General features: G+C 35.3%; 1 protein-coding gene across 4 annotated transcripts in view; it reads right to left on the reverse strand.

Annotated features, from left to right (window-relative positions):
- ORC5 (origin recognition complex subunit 5) overlaps window positions 1-18,868 on the reverse strand; it is a 61,830-nt gene that overhangs the window by 19,480 nt on the left and 23,482 nt on the right. For all 4 annotated transcript variants that reach the window (XM_064421964.1, XM_064421963.1, XM_064421962.1 and 1 more), the window contains 2 exons: window positions 18,691-18,738; window positions 16,367-16,477 (listed from right to left, as the gene is read on the reverse strand). In XM_064421964.1, the coding sequence (XP_064278034.1) occupies window positions 16,367-16,477; window positions 18,691-18,738 (159 nt within the window). The remainder of the gene's footprint in view (window positions 1-16,366; window positions 16,478-18,690; window positions 18,739-18,868) is intronic.

Below are 18,868 nucleotides of genomic sequence, written 5' to 3' on the forward strand. Positions count from 1 at the left end.
ATTCTCCTGCTCCTCCTGCTTCCCCACTTCTCAGCCTAAGATGCTCCACACCCTGTGCCTGGGCCTTGGTTAGGTCCTAAGGATCATCACATTCAAACATATTGAGCACCTGGGAGGGGCAGCCTTAACAGAGCCTCAACTACCACTGCTGCATCTTCCTGCTCCAGACAAAACAATGTTTGTATGTGGAGAAATGTGTAACTCAGAAACCAAACACCAACCTGTTTATCCTTATGGCAAGTTGGTTTCTTGGTGGGATATTTTTTTGGTCTTGTTTCTTGGAATGCAACCCAAATCCTTCTCTAAAAGAAATTAGAAAATCTGGAAAATTGAAACAATCATGAGATTCCATGCAGCCTCCTCTGACCAAACCATCTTGGTGGTCCTTAGTAACAGCAGCTCATTGAAGAAATCACTGATGACATACAATCAGTAGCCATAAACATGTTCACCTCCTTCACAAATAAACTGTTAAACACTAATTCAGAAACATAATTTCCACTCAGTTGACTAACAGAATGATATCTTACTGTAAGAATTTTCAGAGGTTATTTTTCATTATCATTATCTAGGCTTGGGGTTCTACTTTTAGTTTCTAAATGCTTATTTTCTTCCAAGTGACAAGACTCTTGAACTCCTGCCTGAGTGCAAGCCACAAAAAAACTGTGTCCCCCTGTTTTTAGGCTGGCTCATCACCAGCCAGAGCCTGAGTTACAGTTCCCAGTGGCAGAATGCAGCCTATTCAAAACAGCATGATTAATTTAGCTAAAAAGAAAACCACAAGCAGAGAGAAATGGATTAAATAACAACAAAACCCTACATACATATGGTCTTATCTGAGACTTGCCTTGTTAACATTCCCCTTTTTTCAGCCAGAGGGTGAAGCACTTGCTGGTACTGCCCAAGAGCAACTGCTGCCTCTGACACTATAACCTGAATCCTTCCCCCTCTCCAACACAACCCAAGGCTGAATTCAGGTATTGTTCCTCCTGTTACAAAGCAACTGAAAGAAAGCCACTGCCAGGTTCCCAGAAAGCTGAGGAAAAGCTGAACTGCATTTAACCCTTTGGGCTCCCTGGAACCAGCCACACAACATCCTCTGGTGCTAGGGACCCACACAGAACCCACAGCTCCCGTGTTCTTTGTGGCCATCAAAAGCTGCACTTGAGAATGCCATGGATGACACAGGCAAAAACGCAGGGAAATGGCGCTACAAAAGCAAAGAGTTTCATTTTTTTCAGTGTGATCAGGTGTTACATTCTCCTGTAAAGATCTAATGGGGGGACTACAAATGTAAAAATGCTATTATCAAATATTTACTTTCTATTTTTTCCTGCAGCAAATAAATGCATTAAACTTCACAAATTTGTTCCCTGGGTTCTCTTTAAGTGTTGAATCAAATAAGGTAATGAAGGCTGCTGTGCCCAAAAATACACTATCAATTCATTTATATGACATTTATTCACCATAAATGCACACTGCTATGTTTATTGTGCTCTGAATGGGAAGTAAAGGCATCAGTATATATGTAAGGTTTGTGGATGTCCAATGTACCACAGCTGCAACTTGATATTTAGAGCCAACAAAAAAAACCCGAGAACAATAAGCGGAAAAGATCTCAAATGCTGATGAAAGTGACTAGCAAATATTATTTAACCAAGGAAGAAAAAGACTGATGGCTTACACTGGGTCCACTAAATACCTGGCATCACCAAAGATTCCAGTGACACATATGGAATTATCACTAAAGTCAGCTACTCAGTAAAGAAGCAGTCCCGATATCAAGATTTATCACAGGTGCTTTTTCATCCAAAGTATTTAGTCTGACACTTTAAATTCAACAAAGAATGAAAGAATTTCAGAAAAAGCTGGCCTTTTTCAATACAGATGGATACTCAAAGGTTTGCTTGCCTTCTACATTTTAAGACTAAATTTTATATATATATATACACACACACACACATATATATATAATTCATCAAGTGTTGTCACTTGATATTACATCCTCTTTCCCTGAACTTCTACTGTAGATTATTACAAAATAACTAAGACAACACCTGCACATCTTTTCAAGCTGGAAAATGTCATTGTACAAATGTCTCCATTTATAAGCAGTGAGCAACCTGAAGATGCCTGTCCTGTGTCAGTGACTGCAACTATAAAGTACCCCCAGACTAAGGATGTTTCTTGCATGTGTGCACATGGTCACATGTTTGGAGAGGAGGGCAAGTTTCAGTACTTATCCAGAACAGCCTTCATTTGTTCTAACATCATGACAAAACAAATAATCATAAAACAAACAACAAAACCCCCAACATCAACAACAGAAAGTCCTCCAAAAAGAAAAGAAAACAGGCAAACTTTCATGCCCATTTCAAATTCTTGCTTGTTCCTTTTAGAACATAGGATTTAACATCAAAATGAACAGCTTTTCTCTTACTACCTCACCTAATCCAGTTAGAAGTATTATGAAGATGACAGTGATTGACAGTTACATGATGACACACTCGACACACATCACATCTGCCAATACTTACATTTTTCCTCATTCATGCAGGTTGGTTTTTTGGGTTTTTTTTTAAGAATACAGTATTTATTAGGTCAACATTTCCTAATTCAACATGCATGAAAAAATAATTTAACTAGCTTTTTAACATTTGGTTGTAAAATAAGAGTTAATAATTTTTAAACAAATTAAACTGCTCTTTGTCAGTATTTTTATTCATATGAAAATGACCTTAAGCAAACCTATCATCTGATGCAATAGATAGTCTATATGGATTGCACTTTTATAGGTAACACAGATAAGAGTATTGTTCTGCTCATGAGGCAGAGGGAGTTAAATCATGAAATATTCAGTTTTAATTAAGATTATTGTATCAAAGGCAAGGCTTAATGCAGAATTGAAGTAAGGATCAAGGTTAATGCCTATTCTAAAGCAAATTTACATAAATTATGTTTCAGTAGTATATCATGAGTCTTATTTTGTTAATTTATACCATGTGAGACCATCGAAATTAAAGACAGAAAATATCTATTAAGTCATCCTCACTCTCCTCCACCAATGCAAAACTCTTTTCCCTTCTTTTAAGTTTCTATCTGAATGCTTTGTCTACTGTCATTTGCAATAGCTCAAGCAGTGGGTCATTGCACTAAAACTTCAGGCAAGACTATCACACGCTTTACCATCTCCAAAAGAAGGGTTTTTTATAGTATTCAAAGCTAAAAAAGCTCATCTTATTTCATTACTCCTACTTAGACCTTTTTTGAACTCTTCTAAATGAATCCTTTCTTGGCACTTGAAGACTATAAATACCTTCAGACATTTTCATCATCCCCTGGTAGTTATTTAGCCAAATTAGTGTAGGGATCATCTCTCTTCATCTGAACATCACCAAGCACACAGATAGCTATAAGTAATAATTACATGTGTTCATTTCCTTTAATCTTTCTTCACAAGTCATTCCCTTCTAGCCTTTAATTTTTGCCAGTCTTCATGCCTACATCTTCTTTTAAGTGTTACTGCTTTGCAATTATTTTCCTTTCTCTGAACAGCTTTATTCCAGGTCATATCCACTTATGCATGCCAGCTTGCATTTACCACTTTATATTGACTTTTCACTGATGTGTGTAGGTTTTTCTGTTTGTGGGTTTTTTTTTTGTTTGTTTTAATAAAACATCAGAAATCTCTTCTCTGTTCATGTCAAACTATCACAGAAAAAAATGAAATTAGCTGTACTAGAGACCAGCATTTCTGCTATTAAAATACAATATAAGTGCCTAATAAATTGTTGACATTACTCATTTTTATGTTTGGGTCTTTTTCCAGGTTTTAAGCACCATCTATTTTGGGCAAACAGTCTGAAATACCTTTGGGTTTTGGAGTACAGGTAATTAACCTTTTTTCTTTGCATTTGTCTTTTTTAGTATCTGCATAAATACAAGAAAATTACATGAGGACTTCAAGCATTACTTTTCATCTCCTGTCACACTGATGACTCCCTATCCTGTTTGCTATCTTACTTCCTCACCACTCCAACACACTGAGCTATCCCGTGTGTCCCAGCAAAATATAAAGTCACAAAAGCTTCACCTGAGCCAGATGGAGACCACAAATTGCACTGGAGTCCCGTTCAGTCTAGGGAATTCCAGATGCTGAGTAGAATTAAAATTTGGGCTATTTTTGATATGGGAGAGGAGAAGATGAAAATGGTTTGAATGTTTATCTAATCATGGATAAAAGTAGATTTTTTTACTGCTACAGAGATTCTGCCATGTCAAATCTCCACCTTTTCATTTCTCCCAGTCATCAAGAGATGGTCTGGTTCTGGACACAGCTGCATGGAAAACATGTTAAATCAACTGGTCAAACAGCATTCCACAGGCTAGTCCCACAAAATGCCTACTACAAGGTTAAAACCAGTGAGGGCTCAGTGATTTGTCCAGGAGGGAAGGAAAGAGGCAGGCTGAGGATGTGATGACCAGCAGACCAGCCCACTGTGCAACAGCTCCAGCCACCATGTGCTCCCCCATTAGCCATCCTTCCCCCTTCACTACTTCTACTGGAAGCCCATCACATTTTATGACAGAAGCTGTTAATCTAAACAGAAAGCTTCTCTATGCCAAAAGCACATTTGTAAGAGCTAAGTACTAGGATGAACAGCAATTCTCTGCCACTATTAACTAAGAGGCAGCCAGCTCAAAACAAAAGGTAGATTTTTCAAGCTATAATTAAAAAGCAATACAGAGATTTTGTGCTATTGATGCCTCTGCTATACCTGTTCAGTGAATCAGAACAGATTACTTCAGGCTTCCAGTCTTCTAGACTGTCAGTCTAGCATCTTTCACAAGCACTACAGTCACACCAATTATTAAAAAGCTTTTCTCTACACCATCAGTGTCATACATCCATTAGAGGCCATTCCACACTAGAAGATATCTGTTGCAAAAAGTCTTCCTAGGCCATATGCTAGTAATAAATAAAAAAGGCTGAAAAAGATCATTTCATAACAACAATCTTCAGTTTTCTTCTCATGTCTGTGTGGTAATCTCTTGAGTCAATCTGTTTACTGTCTGTATCTACTACACCAGGGGGTGTTTTTTTGTATATAATTCATTACTTTCTCTTCTGACGTCTTTCATATTTCTTGCGCAGAGATCTAGAACATGGGACACCCACCAGTTCATTTTATGTAGGTCACAGATGGTCAACAACACATCCAGCATTCTTCAATTATTAAAATAGACAAACCTGGTTCTTCATATTTTCTAGCTATGCCTTTCAAAAAATATCCCAGCTACCACATCTCCTATGTTTTTTTCAACTGACTACTAAACAGAGTCTGAATTCAAAACTTTTTCAGAAGACACAGATATATTGCCTGTATATTCTATTTCTCATAGTGGAACGTTTTACAATGATCACAATAGGATGACAAAGCTCCCACAGTTCATTTGTATTCTATTTCAGGAAACATTTATGGAAGATGAGCGGGCAGAAAAAAAAGGTATGTAAAAACATGCACATAGAAAGGTATCTCTCAATATTCTATGAGAATTGCTATGGGGACTAGAATCAGGTCCTGTTAGAAAAGGCAACATACATAAATTTAATCACATTCATAAATAAATACTAATTAGAAAGCTAAAAAGAGCTTGAAAATACATGATTTTTGAAACTGAGATTTTTGTCTGTTTATCTGGGGTTTGGTTTTGAGGTTTTGTTCATGTTTGTTTTCTTTATTTAAACGTCTTTCTCTACATGGGTAACAGCAGGGTAATGAATGTTGATCTGAATGAAGTTAAAGTTGTACCATCACATGTTAGAGAAACCTACAGAGGAGCATTTGCTCATCTGAACTAGATCTTTCTTCAAACATTTCAATTTTAGTTTCAGTTAAACTGTGCCCAAAAATCCACACTGAATCTCAGTAAATTTTACCCCTGAAACACTTCCTGAAATTTAAATTACTTATGAGTCTTTCATTTTTTGGGTAAATCTTCTATGACTTGCACTTGCAGAGGTTACACCTAACCTCTTTTTATTTCAGACTTCACAAAAAGGTAGAAGATCCCTTCTTGACATACTCAGCATTCTCACACTGAAAAACATCACTTTCAGAGCATTTTACACAAGACAATGAGCTAGTCTATAGTTGCTGTAACTGAAATACAGTTCAAAGCTGTAGGGTTCAGACTGCAAGTTCAAGGATGTAAAATGACAGGTCATCAAAACAGAATTCTGCAAAATAAGCTTCTATCAGAAGGAGATGAGTTTCAGCACCTTGTCCTTAGGAATAAGTCAAAAGCAATCCAGCACAAAAAGGATGAGAAGACCAACACCAGCTTGTCAGCCATGCAATGCAACCCTGGGCAGGCTCTTCCCAAATACTCACTGCAGAGTGACAGCTTTGCAGGAAGAATGAGTGGAAGGTGGACAAATCAATCACTGCCCCCAGTCTGCAAACATTTTGACAAGGAATATGACATACAAGCAGGGATATTTGATGGTAACTTTTCCGTTTGATTTGTAAAAAACCCAGAATAACTACTGAGAAAACACTTAGTCCTTCAGGACAGAATAACTCTACATAGATATAATGTAAGTGTTTGCATCTGAGGCTGTCTTGATTCCATTTCTAGAGGATGGAGGAGTCAGTGCATCAGGACACAGTTCATTGAAACCTAGTACAAATTTTAAAACTTTTCATTAACAGAGTGGGTTTAGATGTGCATGTCTGTTTTTCTCCATTAACTAGAAAAGCACACTGACTACCTCATATATACTTTTACTGTTCAGACACATACATAGGTAGACCCAATCTTGCCTAAAATAATCACATTATTTCTAGTATACTCCACCCTCCTTCACCTAATGTGAGAAATTAAATCATACAGCAGTAAGGACGGAAACTTTTTGCAGCACCTATGCAACTTCAGATACACAGCACCATTTTCAGCCATAACAATCCTCATTGCCATCATCGTCATCATTATAGCAGCTTTTCCAAGTCTAAACTACTGTAGGATTTGTCTCACCTTGTTTTGTCATTCTCCATATTTTAAATGAACAATATTTACAACATTTACTAACAGTAAACTTTCCATAAATGAGATTTACTCACACCGTGCTATCAATTGTCCACATTGCTCCCCCCTAATATTTTCCAGTTTTCATTTCCATAGATGGAGAAGAGAGATTATGTAAATTCCTAACTATTCCTCATCTACCAAGAGGCATTATTTTGTGAATAAGCTTCATATTCTGAAATCCTCTTTTTCAATGCAGCTGCTTCTTTTGTCCAAGATACTGTGGCAAGCCCCACTATCTGCTATCAAATGAACACAGCCAGCAGCAAAGGGTCTTTAGGGGAGGAGGGGTGTCAAGCACAAAGTCAGTAGCTAGAACTGACTGCAGCTGGCAGGGCAGAAACAGTACAAGCATTCGCCAAAGGGATCCAACATATTCTTTAATGTACCATTTTGCTACCTTATGCTCTAACATTGTTCATGGGCACAGTCTCAATACTTTTCAACCTCATCAGGAAATGGAAGCTACAGATAGAATGGTACAGATACAATGCTACAAATGTATTTCACATGTGATACAGCAAAATAATTTGTATTGAAGTGACAGGTGTAAATACCTAAGGAGAACAAACTGTAGGTAAGGAGATGTAAGAGTGCATTAGGCAGTGACAGGAGGACATGGGACCATATAACAACCAGTGAAAGAAGCACATCAATAAAAAGAATGCAACATTATAGCCAAGCCTTCAACCTGTGATTCTGAACCATGTTCCTTGCCACTACTGAAATTGCAATTGCATCCATTACTGTATGTGCAGTGAAGTAAAAGATATTAAATAAGCAAAGGATTGTCAAATGAAGATCTTGACAAGATATCTGCCTCCCTACAACTCACTGATGTGAACACCAAAGAGCTAGTAAAGCTGTTTTGGCTTAAAGGCAATAAGAGCAAAAAGTACAGCAGGTAAAACTGATATTTAGTAGCCTTTCAGCTGGAATTAGGCTTTAGTTCTAGTTACCAGGGATGTGAAGAAACAGGGCATGCAATGTAGCTATTTTATCTCAAGAGTTAGTTGTAGTTTTGAAATAGTCTTTCAATTAACCAGATTCTACACAAATGCTCAGTAAGGAGATGGTTCTTTGTCCCAAACAGGTCATACTCCAAATGGTGAGAGAAAACAGCCAAATTACCTCTAAGAAAGATAGAATTTATAAAGAGTATTAATGATGTCACCTGGGGGCTTGAAAGGTTCTTTTTAGTATTTAATCATATCTTTCTAGGCATATCAGCTTAAAACAAGAGATTTGAGAGAGAACTAATGAATTCTATCCTAATGCTCTAATTTGCTTTATCTCAGTATTGTGTCCTATCTTATTTCCATGAATAGCTGGTGGTTCTGAAATAGACTTTCTGCAGACACTAAATGGTTAAAGCAAAGTGATTAAAAAACTTATAATATACAGGCTGTTTTTAGATATATATGTTATCAAGAGAGGTTGTGCAGTACTTGCTTAATTAATCTTTGCTGTCTTAACACATGAACCAGATGTACTATTATGTTCTTTGTTCTTCCCTAAAGAGGGGATGAGCTGATTATTTATCTCCAAACAATAGGAGTTCATGTACCACAGTGAAGAATTTTTTTTTAATTGGGGAGGCAATCACTAACAAGCTTCAGCTGCAACTGCTTGATGTAAACACAGCACAAATTTGTTCCTGGAGTACTAAACGATGTTCCTACCAGTAAGTACATGAAACCAATTTCTAAGTAAGTGTGTAAAGAAAGAGATGGAAAGGAAAGAGTTTGGAAGAAGGAAAACTGTTTTGTCTTTCATGTATTCATATTTACTTCTTTGATACACTAACACATTTTCATAGATAAGTTAAGATATGAAGCTTCAAATACTGTTTACAAATAACGTGCTGAGAGAACAGAAGTTAAAGAAACTGTTGGTTGATACAACACATTCCCTCTATTATATAGCATGCAATCTAAGACATGTGAAAGGCACAAGGGAATATAGAATATTATGTTCACAGGGCCACAAGAATACTTTGTGAAAGTTATTAACAGATTATATACTAAGTACAGATTTAAAGTAAATTAAAAAAGTACAAATTTATCGTGAATCAATTTTACAAAGCCTTAAACACAGCTACTTCCTGGTCCGCAAATTCTTAGGGACACGCTACACAAATAAAAAAACTAAGATCAAAAAGCAAGGAAGTTTAGAAATTAGTAAACTGTTCTAGATAAAATATTTAGGAATTCACTTTATCTTCCTGATAAACTTCATCTCATCTGAAGTCCTGACTCCCCCTTCCCTCTCAATAGTCTTTCCCTTGTCATAACCAAAATTTCTTCCATAAAACCAGTTTCAATAATTCACAACAATTTGTCTTCTTAAATACACTGTTTTTAAGACATAGAGTAAGTGCCAAGCTGGAAGCTATTACTATAAGCTCTTCACAGAAGTAAGGTAAGTTTTCTGCTTTAAATTACTGTAAAGAAAGAACTCATTCAGAATAGAATAGAATTTGATTAAGAAAGCCTCCTGAGAAATCATAAAGCTGTATTATCAATATACCTCCAAAAATGAAAATAAGATCAAATTAGGTCAATCAACACTAATATAGGTAATAGGTAAACACTAATATAGGTAATAGGTAAAAGACTACTAGTTTTTCTAAAATTTCTGCACCAATTAAAATTAGAAGGAATCAAGCACATCAGTCTCTTCACAATTTTAATTAGAAAGTACTACTTGAAGTAAGGATACTTTTATTTTTTTCACAGCTATGCTCAGAGTTGAAAAAAAATAGTCAGCTATTTGGTTAAAAGTAATGTTTTCTCCTTCCTTTTTGCTTAACAGCAGGCTCTCTCAAGCTGCCATAGTCAGTGCTAAAGTGCTAACTATGTCACCATGCTGTGCATCACATTAAGTTCCCATTTCAGCTCATGAATTTCTGCCAGATTAGTCCAGTAACCAATAACAGAAAATGAGAAAATGGGACTTATTTATTACCTCTTATCACCATCTTCCCAAACCTACAGAAAATCAACAGAGTACTGAGATCAATACAATTCAGTACAATGAGATCAATAGATTACTACACTTTCTAACCAATAGGCAGATCCAGGAAAACAAAGTGTATCAGATGTATAATATACCTAGAAAAGGATGCAGGATCAAAACCAGTCAGGTTCAAATACAACAGTAAGGATATAAAATTGCCTTAAAAAAACCCCCACAGCTACAAACTGACCACTGCTAAAGAAGATGTTCTAACAATACAAAAATAATCCTTTAGGTATGGGCAACCATGAAGTCACAGGATCAAAAGGTTGTACTACAAACCCACTTGGACAATAAACATGTGGGGATATACAGATTATATATGAATGCTGTGTGAGACATATGATGTTACAGAAGACTAACAGATATTCTGTGCTGGCAAGATGTGTCTTGGTTATCTTCATTACACACTGAAAGAGGAGGGGAAATTTATTTACACCAGTAATGAGAATGAGATAAACCCAGAGTCTACAGTTTATATTTGCTCATTCCTGTCACTGGGAAGCTCTAAAGATCTTCTAACTGACCAGATAGAGAGGTATACCATAATTCTATGTAGTTCTCATGAGAAAAAAAATAAATTAAAAAATAAGCTTTTAAGACCCTTTTTCATATAGTTCTTTTTTTTTTTGTAAAAGTAAATGCTTCCCCCTGCATCAAAGTACAGCAGGATCATTCCAAAGATGACACCTCCTGTGGTCAGAATGGATTCAGCTGTGCAATTTTATATACCTTCCTCTGAAGCAAGAGGACAGTGAAATGCAGTCATTTTCAGGTTAAATCAATAGGACAGAAGCAGAGGCTGATGACATCCTCTCTTGTAATTTTAGAATTCAAGAAATGATAAAAATAGGGAAACACATCAGAATATATTTGCTTATATTCCAGAAACAAAATTCGAGAAAATCTACATACACAATCAACTCTGAGAGAAACGTAACTTTTACAATCATCTCCCTTCTGAATATTCACTACTTAATGATTCCACCTTTCAACAAAGTATAAAATAATTACTCAAAAATTTCGATATTTTTGTACACAACTGTTCAAGTTTCCCAAATCTCAGTACCCCCTAAGGGATGTATAAAGCAAAGACACTCTCCAAAATCAGATGTGTGATACGCTCCAATTTTGTCCTGAATCAGTTTGCACTATTATCTATGAGACAGAAAGGACTTTTTTTAAACTTTCAACCAGACAACAAGAAATCTCACTGCGATACAGACTTTGGTCATGAAGGTGTAAAAGCTAAGTTTATTTGAGCACAGGATAGAAATATAATCCTCCAAAGTCACTCCCCACACTGAGGTAGCTAATGTCTGCTGTGGACTTCTCAATTATTTCAGGTAAAATTTTAGCAATAACTCTATCCGTTTATCCAAAAATAGAACAAGCGCAACACTTGTGGAATTTCAGAGTAATATGAAAGCAATGGAAGGTGGTTTAATAGAATCAGCACGAACTTTCATTTTTCCAGCATTTTGCTTTTTTAAAAAAATTAAAAATTAATCTACTTACTGACTATAACATTTTGTACTGACAGTACAAGAATATGCACTGTATTTCTTGCACACTGTAAAATAAAAATGGCTCCAATTACCTTTGTTCTTCTTCATAATAAGGCCTCTTAGGGAACAGAGGAGAACAACACACATTTTAAACCAGACCTTTTTCTGTAGAAATTCACCCACCTGCTCACTTTTTAAATGGAGAGTATTCTATTGGTCTTAAATAATAGTGTTAAAACTAGATGCAAAATGTTCCTGTGAGCAGTCTCTGCAACAGCAAGGAAAGCTGGAACACAATACAGCTGATCTAGCAAAAATGAGTAATTCTTATTCTGTCTAGAGTTGTCAAATGTGGAATGAAAAACTTCTTAAACATTAACGCAATCTGAGCTTGTAGAAGTGATTAAGAGTGCTTTCCATTTGAAAAAAAAATCTGTTAAGTTGACAGTATTCACAGAATTGAATCACAGAACTATAGAATCAAATTCCTCTTTATCAAATTGCTACATCAAGGGAACCTAACATAATGCAGTAACAGAGTTAAACTATAATCAGATGTGGATATTTGGTGTCCAGAAAGGCTGTGACACATATAGGCCATAATACTAATCAAGTAAGTAGATAACAAAATCAGGCATCTTTCCAATCTTGCAACTGAAATTTTACCACAGCTGTCAATTTACAAATAAAGGGCAGTTTAAATATTAAATTATCATCTGAAAAAGAAAGTCATAAAGCATGCTTTCAACACAACAGGGACAAAGAGATTTTGCAGGTAAATTGCCTCTTACTCTTCAAGTTTACATAAAGAACATTAGATATTCCCTATTCTATTCATGTAAGGCAGCCAGGAAAGCAAGAAAAAAGAAAACAAATCTCTCCAAATTCTTACATTCCAAGAAAGGGCACTTTTTTCCTCTCTTAATTGCAGAAAACTACATTCCTTTGGCTCCCTCCAGCTGGAACTATGTTATGTACATCAGTGGTTTGTGTGTTTCTCATAGACCCATATAATATTGGCACTTAACACACTACTCAATTTATTCAGTATGCACACTACTGCATTTATTTTAACTTCAGATTAGAAGTTCTTACTCTTTGGACAACAATTTGCAATGCTATTTATGTTTACAACAGATTGAAAAATTTTAGGTTTGTTAACCTTCCTTCCAAATTCTTACACATTTATAACTAAATTAGTTCTATGAATCTGTGACACTCTTAAGAAAATTCAAATGGTTTTCTTAGATCCAGCAAAGAGATAAGAAATGTCTAATAAATGAAATACAGACTATGTGTAAGATACACGCTGTGCCTCCATATACTCATGAACACCTTTCCTAGAAATCTCTGATTGCAAAAGCACTATAGTCAGAAGTAAATCCTAACCATACAACTATCTGAAAATATTTGCCAAATATAAAGAATAACATTAAAACCAAACCTGGGATGACCTAATTTTAGTGCATTAGAGTGAAAATGTAAACAGAACTGAAGTTACTGATTAGTTACCTATTTGGTAATTTTCAGCTATTATATACTCTGAGAAGTAATCCTAGATGTTTTTCCAAATATTCAGGGATGTACTACCAGAAATAAAAGCAAAATATGCAAAAGTATGCAAGATAAAGGGCTTTGTTCCATTTTACCTTAGATAACATCATAGCTCAAAAATACAAGTAGATCTAATCAATTCTCTTTATGAAAAGCTATTTCACAAGAAAGCAAAAGCAAGATAGAATGTCTAGAAAATGAAAAATGGCCAGGAGAACTGAATTGACTTCAAGAAGCAATTACTGAATTATTTTGGTAGAGGAAAAAACATTGGTTAATTTTGGCTTGTAATCCATAACAACAATATCTACTTCCTCATTGATTATGATATGAACAGCCCTTATCCTCTTCAATGTAAAATGACCTTATTTAAATTAAATTGGTGCTGATAATTCTTGCCCAATGGTCTGTGCATAAATTCATTTGTGTCCTGTACCAAGGCACATTATGTTGTATTTCTGACTATTTTCTGTGGGAAGCCTAAAATGAAATACTACTCTTACACAAACCAGGACTGAATAGACTCTCAGAACCTTTGCAGAATGCACTTTCAGGAAGCTTTACAAAGTTTCTTTGTATCCCTCCATTCTGCTGTAATTGCCCTTGGACACAATGAATATTTCCTACTCTGCATACTGGATCCATATGGGGACACAAGTAATACTCCTGGTTGCTCCTGCTGTACCAAGTAAGAAAACTCTAAGACTTCTGTGTTGTTGTAGGATGCAGAACATCTCAAATGAATATAAACAATTCACATATGTACTGAAACTAAGATGCTATAATTAAAACCTCCAAACCTTCCATTAACTTTGTCTCAAAAAGCCCTCACTTGATGTGTGAAAAGTTTGATTAAAAAGAGCACAAACCCAAGAGAAATTTCAACTTTTAAGGGAGAAACTAAAAAAAATTGTCATTTGCAGAAGTGGAAATTTGCTTCCCCCACCCCCCTGTGCTATTCTCTTGTACTAGATAGTGAGGAAAGCCAAAAATGAATGGGCCCAATTCCATCTGCTATAACCTGCTTACAGCAAGAAGCCACAGCAGAAGTTGTTTAGTTTTTTATTGGTTGTAAAGATCACACTGGTAAAACAAACATGCTAACTCTTGGTTTGAAAAAAGGTGCGAGACCATTTTAAAGCGTATGATATTTAAAGGCAAAAGATTAGGATTCCAACTTTAAGTTGAAGATCTATTTAGACAAACTAAACATTTTCAATAAAACCTACCATTAAGAGGAAAAAATGAAATTTTGCTGCTTATTAGCACAGAAGTTTCACTTTTGAAAAGCTAATAACCAAAATTTTCATGTGAATAGAAACTATAGAGAAAAACAAGAAGCAATAAGAAATAGCACGAAATCAGCAAGTGACAGATCTTAAAGCAGCTGCTAGTCCTTCTTGAATCTTGACTGTGATTGTTGATCAACTTTTAAGCTAAGGCATGCTATTTTCTGATAGTACATGGGGAGAATTAATATGCACTTGGTTCATGTACAGCTTTTGAGTTTACAAATTAAAGAGCACATAAAATTAATCATGAATCAGTTAAGAAGCCAAATATTTGACATAAACATTTTAAACTTCTGTATAATTTTATTATTATTTCCATACTGATCCCACAAACAAAAAATTTAAGATTGTGTTATCTAAAAGTAAAATGTATCGATACTGATAAGGATAAGCCAGCTCCTAAATATTTACTTTGAAAAATACATTTACAGAACAACCAATGACAAGTATCAGTGAAATGCAAATTGTTTAAAACTATTCAAGAAAGGAAAGCAATTAAATATTAACCCTAGTTTAAACAGCTTTCATTTTAAATTCTGTTGCATTTTTTTATTATTTTGTAGTTGACACCTCAATATTTTTAATTAAAATTTAATGTAAAAATTGCTTTATAACTAAAAATATTCTTAATTTATAAAATTGATTTTTTGTATAAACATATTTAATTCCAAGTTCTTTATCCTAACCCAGTTAAGATTATATACATTTTTTTATAACTGTATAGCTTAATCTCCAGATATTCAGAAAATAAAAAATTACAACTATTCTTTGACAAGACTGCCACCTAGTGCAAACTCTAAATCAGAACAAAGCATTTCACTGAATTTGCTCATTCTGTAATTTAGCCCAAGGCAGAACTATAATATGTACAAATTGTACATATTATACAGTACTACTGTATAATTCAGTACTACTTAACTGTACATTGGAATAATGACATCTCTTCTCTTACCTGGAATGCCTGTTAAATATGCAGCTACACTAATTTTGAAAATATACTGTAAAATACTGTTATATAATACATTCACATCTAGTGTATACCAAAATGCTTTTGATAGCCAAAAATAAGGGAATACAAAGCTAACATCCTAAAAAACAAACACGTATGTTCCTTAGAACTTTACATGAATGCAGACAATAAATTGAAATATTACTTGGTTAAATTTGATAGCTAAAAAGGAAAGGTGGAAAATATTTGAGTAAGTAAATTACAGCTGGAAAGAAGGAAGAAATTGAGAATTTCTAAGGTGGAAATGATATCCAAGAATCAAACTGATAGTAGAAAATCATCTTTATTTATATAGAATATAAATTATATTGGTCAATACACAGGTGACAAACCCAGAGGTCTTGAGTAAACACTGGATTTACTTAATTCCACTCACTTCTATAGCTATGCTGCCATCTAGTGAAACGGGATACTCACTCTTTTCTGCAAGACTTCTATTTTGTCCAAATGGAAAACAGCAGGTGAATGTACCACAGCAAACATTGCCCACCTGTAAGTACCTTATTCCCTCTGCTGCTTCTTCATCACATTTTTGTAGCAATGTGTGCTACAATGTGACTAATATTGGTCATGGGACAGTCAACATTTATACACTTGAGGTGAAATGCAAAAAGGCTTACAAACTTCAGTGAGAAACCAAAGAACTGATCAGCACAGACCACAGTCCAGGCTCAGGGAAAAGTTATCTATTAACAGATTTCAGACCATTAGACAGATAAAGTACTGGATTCACAGCTAGTAATACAGATAAATATTACTCTGAACCTTTGATTTAAATTACTTCTTGTGGTTGTTTTTTCATTTCATTTAATTAGAATTCTGACTTACAAAAAACATTTAAAACTTGGTGAATTCCAGACACTAAAAAACAAATAAAAATGTAAGTACACACTCACCTGGGAAAATATATTTGCAGTTGGAGCAACTCTGTTGTCCACAATACTATATAATATTGCTAACAATCTGTCCAGAGGAAATGGCTTTGGCCCGAGTAGGTGATTGCTGGTCTGCAACAAACAGCACTTTTTAATCCACATCTTAATTCCCTGGAGTACTACATAATTTTTCTTATTCTTTTGGTCTCTAGGGAGGCTCTATGATTCACAGTAGTCTTTCATACAGCTTATTTACATGTTATTGAAAACACTGAATACATGTTTATTGATCAAGATATAGAAAGATCTATTTAACATGGCAAGCGTTCAAACTGCACAATAAACAGGAACATTTTTGAGCTGTAGCAGAGGATCTTATGCCAGATTTTCTGTCAGTAGATTTATAATTGACTTGTGGTGTCTAATGACCTTGCCCAATGTAAGGAATAGAGGAAAGGCTATGTTTTATGGCATCCAAAGAATCACAGAATGGCTTGTGTTGGTAGGGAACTTAAAGATTTCTTCCAAAGGAGGACAAAACTGGTCAGAGTATTCCAGAGGCAAGGCAAAGAGTGCGGAGTAACACTCACAGTGCACACACCTCCCACAGGTTCAGCTGGTTAAAACAAAGAGTTCAGATGGCTGAGCCTAAGGTCAGCTTCCTGGCTGGTACAATGAGCTACCAGCCCAGCTACAGGCACCTGTGTTACCAGAACACAGCAAATCTGTTCAACCTCACATCTACAGAGCTCTCCTGCATCGTGCACACCTCACACCTCAGCTGACAACGATGGCCATTTTAGGCATTATGGATTATTGTATGTAGTAGTAACATTGCATTCACTTGAATTCAAAGAAATACAAAGTCCTGATTGTTCAATGCTAAGTATTTTCAAAATAACCAATTCTGCAAAAAGGAGATGTACAGTTTATAATGCAGAACTGGGCAGTATTCCAACTCAGGCAGTATGGTTAGGAGTACAGAGATTTATGACCCACACGTCCAAAAGTTCTTGCAAGGAAAATACTTGTTTTATTTTAAGTTTGTGTTTAATTCTCTCTACTTTGACATCCAGCTGCCTTTTTTGTAGTGTACATTGATTTATTCTTACTAGCAGAGCAGCTAAGATTAAATAGGATTTTCAAGGGAAATTTTGTTTAAAAATGCTTTCGGGAAAGAACATCTCAAATATACCAACAGCACCTCTGTGGCATTAGCCATCAGTAAAACACAACCACTCATTTCTTCAGCAAAATCAGAAGTTATTTCCAATACCTGTTTTAACTTTTCAAATCCAGGAGGTGTCCCCAAAGCTACCTCTTGGCTAACAAAGCAAGCCGTTTGAAAAATCATGGAAACACATAGCCAAAAATAGATTCACCAGGAATATCTCTCACTTGTCACTGGAAAAGCATTGTTCCATGCAAAGAAACCAAACAAATTCTGCTTTTATCAGCAACAGGGCAATTAATAGAATGGTAAGTCAGTTTCTTCTCATTCACAAGATTCATTTTTTCTAGTAAAAAACCCCCGCAGCCTCTGGACTGACACAATTAAGAATCACAAAATAGATTTTTAGTCTTGCTATTCCTAAACTTTTAAGGAAGGATTAATTTAATCTAATTTCAGCTTCCTGCCAAGCAGGTACAGACAGCCAAACCAGTTTCCTCAGTTCCAAATATAGCCAGTAGAAATCTAATCAATACAAGCTGTGGTGCAATTCATCTGCCTGAACACAGAACCTGCTTTACTAAAAGCCAAATCCCACCCTGCACTCCAATGACTGCATGGGCTGACTCTGTGGGGGACTATGAACTGTTTCAAATGCAGGCACCCACTAAGGTGAGGGGAATCTGATCTGCAGATCTTTAGACAAGCTTCTCTGGGCAAAGGTATATTGACATAAACTGTCACACCAACTGAAGCAAATGAGTCTATTTATAACACTATATCTGCAATATGTATATCCCTACATTTCAATTTCCCTCATTATAGAAATGTTTGTATAAAAATTCTTTAAAGAATATAAAGTTATTTTTGAGAGAAATGCTGATACTTGGCAACTCCACTTATGATGTCCTTTAACTAGCTTTATTAAACACACTTTGCTGTATACAAAAATATGGCTTTAGGGGAAAATTTTATGTTATAGTTTTAATGAAATGACAATGTCTGTATCTCACAGAAATTTGTTGCATACAAAACAAGTGCACCAAAATTTGTTATTTCTGCAGTTCTGATCTTCTTGCAATAATCAATGACACAAAATGAAATACAAACTCATAAGTACAGTGGAAAGAAAATACTTGCTGCCAAGCTCAGCTTAGAAGGATAAAATACAAACCTTCTCATGCTTCTTCATGAAGTTGGTCTTTCTAATTTTCCCATGATGCTGCAAACAACAAACAAGAGCAAAGGTAATTAAAATATTCAGTAAAGCATGTATAAACTACAAATGGTAGTATGTTACTCTAGGTCTACTTCTTTACTACACTTCCATTATTTGCCCTTGATGTCACTAC

This window comes from Passer domesticus, chromosome 5, assembly GCF_036417665.1.
Source record: "Passer domesticus isolate bPasDom1 chromosome 5, bPasDom1.hap1, whole genome shotgun sequence".
NCBI lineage: Eukaryota > Metazoa > Chordata > Aves > Passeriformes > Passeridae > Passer > Passer domesticus.